This window comes from Triturus cristatus, chromosome 7 (assembly GCF_964204655.1).
Source record: "Triturus cristatus chromosome 7, aTriCri1.1, whole genome shotgun sequence".
In the NCBI taxonomy this organism is placed as follows: Eukaryota; Metazoa; Chordata; class Amphibia; order Caudata; family Salamandridae; genus Triturus; species Triturus cristatus.
Genome location: NC_140590.1, coordinates 200,076,485 through 200,082,794, shown reverse-complemented (window position 1 = coordinate 200,082,794; position 6,310 = coordinate 200,076,485). Strand labels below are relative to the sequence as shown.

Sequence of the window (6,310 nt, the reverse complement as noted above, 5' to 3'; positions counted from 1 at the left end):
TTTGTGGCTACCAATTATATCATTAATGAACAAATCCACTTTATTTGTAAAAAAATACATATCTTTGCTGAAGATATAAATAAACCTTTATAGTTCTAACAACTTCAATTATATTCTTCTCAATTTGTAATTCATCATGGTTGGACATTTTTAATAATGCTAATGTTAACATGCTTATAACTGGTATTTGGATATATACTTCTCTGATTTTGGTCCTTATGGCTGTATTTTACATGTCATAGGTTTGCCCATTCCCTTTTCCATTTGCTCAATTTAAACATGATGGTTTACTTTAATCCGACGTTATCTTATTATAGCATATATGTTAGATCATATTGCAGTAGAGGTTACTGTTAAGGATTTTGCTTCATTATTCACTGCATTGTTTGCTTTATGTTTACCACATTATCTTTATTATATGCCATAAAAAGGTTTTCACCACTTTCTGTTTTTATACATTCTCCTAATAAATCTTTAAACTTTAAACTTAAAAGGACATATTAGTGTATTTGTTTCCTGCTAGATTAGTGTATTGTTTTTGTTTGAGTGTATTCTAGTGCATTGCTCATGCATGGAAATGTTAAGCTTCAGATACCAACACAATACAAGTGAGATCTGCACATAATGAGTACAAAGATAATGATAGCCTGAGATAGGGCAAGCCAATATTATTGATTAGGAATTCAGGCAATAATGAATGTGCACAAACTTTATTTTTTATTAGTTAAAAAACCCAGGCACTGCATTTCTGCATTTGAACAACACAATTTAAATAAGGAATGCAGCAATTAATCTGCAACATTCTTTATCCAGGAACAATAATGATATCAGTATGTAACTGGAAAAGTAAAGATGACATTGTGCTGAATATAGTCCAGTGGTAATTGCCTCACTTAAGTTAATGGAAAAATTAATTGCCATACATTAATGAAAATGCCACATATAACCATGAACATTGGAAGACAAATTGGTGAGTCAACAAACAAACATAAGACAAGGGAGATATGGAACAAATTAGCAAGAGACCTCAGAACTTACAAGCAGACAATATTCTCATGCAAATTATCTGAACTGTGAATCAAAATAATCTTTTCTCAAGCTTATACATTAGGTGCACATTGTTCTGCCACAAAGCACAGTTGTTTTCCATTATTTTACATTGTTAATGATGTTGAAGTTGGCTGTTCTATTGACAGCTACTACCATTACCTTAAAGCAGTAATGTGAGTACAGAACTCCATCAAATGTGGGGTAAGACAATTAAATTCACACTATAAGCTACAAAACATCAACATTTAGGAATCCTTTTTTGACTTTTTCTACGTATCTGTATGAAAAATGATGTTCTCTAGACCAAGGCATGAAAATAGGTGAGCACTGTGAGATGTGGTACAGGTTGACAGTGCAAAAATGTGTAACATGCAATACTCAAAGAAATAGCTTGATAGGCAGAGAAATACATTCTTAGGGGCAGATTCACAAAGATAAACAACCGCTTGAATGTAAGTTTTCCATTTTTGTTATTCACAAACAATAAGTTAATACTAAGTTTCTGACTGGAAGACTTGGCAGTCAGAGTGGAGAACTCTGGACATAAAAAGATAGGACTGTCCAATCTTTTTATGTGTCGAATTCCCCACCACGACTGCAGTGCATCTCAGTCATAAAATTACTATTAACCTTAGTTCATGCATATGTTTTTAAATAGTCTATGTGAAAGGGAAAGAGGATTTCTCCTGAGCATAGAGAGTAAGAGTTGTAAGAAGTAATTTCTTTTTAGTTCGTGCACTTAGTGGTGATAGAGTTTTATCATTTCATTCATTTCTTTAGGCCGTTTTTACTCTTTTGAACTTTTTAAAAGAGATGTTTTGGAACAAGTACAAACAGTATTAACACAAGTACTTTTCTTTGTTAGAGAGGTAATTCTGTGTATATCAGACTGAGTCTCCCAAATTTTTGTCCTACCGTTAAATGCCGACTTCACTACTGCTACTTTCTAACTAGCACTAATCCCACACAGATAGACACTGTAGCTCAGTGCAAACAATAATGAAAGATTATTTTTGAAGGTGTATGTGTACCTGTCACATTTCTTCCTATTGATAATGCATTTCGACAAAGTTTTTTGCCAAATCTATCCAGTTATCAGTATGACTTGCATGCCAGCACACAGAAAATGTTGTTACAAATCACCTTCTCAGTGTCCACTTCTATTATGGCACTGAATCTGGAAAAATCCAGAAGCCCAATTATGTAGAGAAATCTTTCAGGATTGTCTGAATCTGGACAATGGTCTAGATATCCCTTTGCTTAAATACATTAAAATTAGATTTAAAAGGATTGGTGGCCCAACAATGTATTCCAATCGAAACAGGTTATCGAATATCCCCTTAAACCAAACAAACACACTTGTCAACCAAAAAGCACATAGGTCATGGGCAGATACTAAATTTGAAGGGTTAGAAAACACCCTCAGGGTTTTACCTGTATACCCAGCACTTTATTTACAAATACTTGTTAATGAGAGACAGAAGTTCCTTTTGACATGGTTTCATCTCCAAACCATTCTGTTTTTTCTATCTTGCTTTCCCAGCAAAAAGGTATTTTGTGTTTGTCTTGCCCTCGTTGTCATTGTGAAGCCCCAGCAGAACAAATCACAATGCACTTTTTGCTTTTTTGCATGTTTACTCTGCACAAAGAATGTGGTTTCTTCACCCAATACTATAAACACTAAAATCCAGATCTCATGGTGCGGCCTTTGCTTCTTTGCACTGCGTGGGAAACAAAACTGTTATTCATTCTGGTGCGATCTTATTACTGAACGTTTTTCCCATCATACTGATGCTATTTAATATTTGTTAGAGATTTGGACACAATTATTTCTAATTTTATGAAGTATTATACTATGTTTGTCTTTTTATTGTTGCTTTTTTGGCTCAATAGAGCCGAATAAAGTATTTTGATGAAGATGATGACTAGGAGACTCCAGAGTCAGGGTGAGGAACTCCGCACATAAAAAGATAGGTCCACCCTATATTTTTATATGTGGAGTTCCACACCACAACTGTAGAGCCTCCCAGTCATAAAATACTATTAAACTTAGTTCATACATGTGTTTTTAAGTGGTCTGTGAATGGGAGACCATAGAATATGAGAGCCAAATTTCTGTTTTTTTAATGAGAAAATGGATTTCTTCAGAGAATAGAGAGTAAGAGATGTAAGAAGTTGTTTCTTTTTACTTCATGCACTAAGTGGTGGCAGAATTTTAGCATGTAATTTCTTTAGGCAGTGTTTACTCTTTCAAACTTATCATAACAAATACAAAGAGAATTAACACAAGTACTTTTCTTTCAAAGTGCAAGAGAGGACATTCTGTGTATATCAGACAGTCCTCTAATGAGCAATAATGCCATGCTGCAGCAGTTGACCGATATACCAGTTACACTGTATCTCAGTACAAATAATAATGATAGATCATATTTCAAGGTGTGTGTGCACCTGTCTCATTTCTTCCTATTGAAATTGCACTTCTACAAAGATGTTTGGCAAATCTTGCCAGGTATCAGTTTGACTTGCAGGCCAACACACAGAAAAAGTTGTTACTGATCTCCATCTCAGTGTCCAGAGAAGATACTCCCATGATCTGGAGGATCCTGCAATATGAAAAAGAGATACTAAAGGTGAAGTGTATATCATAAGTCAGTTGGTACAGAGCCACATTGCAGCAGAAAAATGGATATTGGCCTTGTCATCGGGAAACAGTCTATCATAGTTTAAGGTATAATACAATTTCTACTCAGTCTCATACGAAGAATAAGGTAAAGTTTTTCTTCTTGTATCAAAGTGTACAAATTAAAAAGATTGATTTTGATGAATAATTGATTAATGAAGGTTTTTTTATGTGACCTGGACTCAGTGGAAAAAAATTATCCTTTTAATTGATCATTCATGCACTCACAACCACAGACACATTTTGGCAAAGCTCCTTTTCCAATGTTGAAAAAAAATGTATATTACCTACTGGCAGTCGCCAGTAGGTGGATATAGTTAGGACCTATTTTCCATAGGATATCCGCAACATTCTATTTGGAATAACTTTGGTTTCGATTGACGAATCTTCACAAAATTTTCCAAATTTTCCAGCTCCGGACCGCTCCTATCCTGAAAGTTTCACGGTGATACGTCACGCGGGGGCCGAGAAAAAAGAGGGGTCCCAAAACACGTTTTCCCCATGCATTTTCCCATAGGACCTTTAGCCACAGCTACAGCCCGGACTGCTGAACGGAATTACACCAAATTTGGCAAAGAGGTAGTCCTAAGTTCAGACTCACGCCTTTTGCTTAAATGGTGTAAATCCGTTGATTAGTTCCTGAGAAAATTAGAGTTAAAAGTACATATATATATATATATATATATATGGCCTCGGAGGATCCGCGCACCCTGTCGATCACGAGCTGAATTTTAATTGGCTGCCAACACTCTGAATCAGGAAGGGTTGGCAGCCATCTTGTACCTCGGTAGAACCGAGGCACAAGAAACCCCCCAAAAAACGATGAAAAATGTGAAAAGGGGGCAGGGTAGAAAAATTTTGGTTTTTTTTTAAACTGGAGGATGCGCGCTGGATGCACGCATCCTGGCGATAGAAAAAAAATCAGCGCGGGCTCGCGCGCTACATATGCTTATTTGCCCCCGGGGGGGCCAAATCCCGGGGGCATATTGAAAAATTAAGTGTGCACACTGCCCCTTCGCAGCCCCGGGGACCGCCACCCCCCGGGGCTTCTTTAAAATGGGTGGGGAGGGCTTTCAGGACCCCCAGACCCAGGGAGTGTAGACCCCTGGGGATTCAAAATATTCGGTGTGGTGGGGCTCTCAGGCCCCCCAGCCCCGGGGACCACCATCCCCCGGGGCTTCAAAATATTCAGTGTGGGGGGGCTGTCAGGCCCCCTCAGCCCTGGGGACCGCCACCCCCGGGGCTTCTTTAAAATGGGTGGGGGGCTCTCAGGCCCCACCAGCCCCAGGCACCACCACCCCCCAGGGCATCTTTAAAATGTGGGATGGGGGCTGCATGGCCCCCTCCTGGAGCCTTGTACAGGCCCTGGAAACCACCACCCCCCAGGGCCGGCTCCTGCAGTGTCCCAGGGTGCCCACCCCCGGGACACTGCTGTTTGCAATGGAAGGGTGGGAGCCTCACGGCTCCCACCCTGCCATTGCAAACTGCTTTGCTTCATTGAAGCAAGAGCAGGGAAACCTGCTCTCGCTTCAATGAAGCAAAGCAGATTGCTTTTCCACATGGGGAGCAGCATGTTAGCTGCTCCCCATGTGGAAAAGCAATGCCGGCTTCCGCAGGAGGGGGGAGCCGGCTGGGACCGTTGGGGGATTGGGGACCCCCCCACGGTCCCCAACGAGAGACAGGCCCCGGGGGATGGGGTCCCCGGGGCCATAAGTGGCCCAGAATGGGGGCCACATGGCCCCCCCACCCCATTAATGGTGAAGGTAGGGGGTGGGGCCTGAGGTGATATGTGTGCAAACACGCCCTGTGGTTCGTTTTATGTTAGGGAATTCATTCCTCTTCAATCCTGAGGTCCCCTGGGGGCCAACTAGCCCACCAGGTACTCCAGTAAGCGCCGCAGAGCTGCATTGCAGTGTTGTAAAAGGGGGCGTGGCCTCTGAACAACTCTCTGCAACCCAGCTCCCTGGCGCATACTGGAGGTACCTGGTGGACTAGTTGGACCCCAGGGGACCTCAGGATTGAGGAGGAATTAATTCCCCAACTTAAAACGTGCCACAGGGCATGTTTGCACACATATCACCTCAGGCCCTGCCCCCTTCCTTCACCATTGTTCAAATATTCCTTGAAAATCAGCCGAACTACGAATTTCGAATTACTCACCTGTGATCAGGAGAGAACCCAGTGCTTCATCTTTTAGCCTAGCACTGACCCTGAAAAGTAATTCTAAGCGTACTTACCAGTAACTTGTATTTCCTTCCATAGGAATCCATTGTGTGGTTTTCACCAGAAAAGTTTTAAAGTGTCCCTTTTTGAAACGTACAAATATTCCTATAAAATCAGTTGAACTATGAATTCCTAATTACTCACCTGTTATCAGGAGAGAACCCAGTGCTGCATCTTTTAGCCCAGCACTGACCCTGAAAAGTAATTCAAAGCATACTTACCAGTAACTTGTATTTCCTTCCTTAGGAATCCATTGTGTGGTTTTCAGCAGAAAAGTTTCCAAGTGTCCATTTTTGAAATGTACAAATATTTCTCCAAAATCAGCCGAACTACGAATTCCGATTTACTCACCTGTTA

General features: G+C 40.5%; 1 protein-coding gene across 2 annotated transcripts in view; it reads right to left on the bottom strand.

The window, feature by feature from the left end:
* Window positions 1-694: 694 nt before the first annotated feature.
* Window positions 695-6,310, bottom strand: part of LOC146809211 (putative methyltransferase DDB_G0268948) — a 469,094-nt gene continuing 463,478 nt past the window's right edge. For both annotated transcript variants that reach the window (XM_085616031.1, XM_085616030.1), the window contains exon 8: window positions 695-3,653. In XM_085616031.1, coding sequence (XP_085472157.1) covers window positions 3,563-3,653 — 91 coding nt within the window. In that variant the 3' untranslated portion in view covers window positions 695-3,562. The remainder of the gene's footprint in view (window positions 3,654-6,310) is intronic.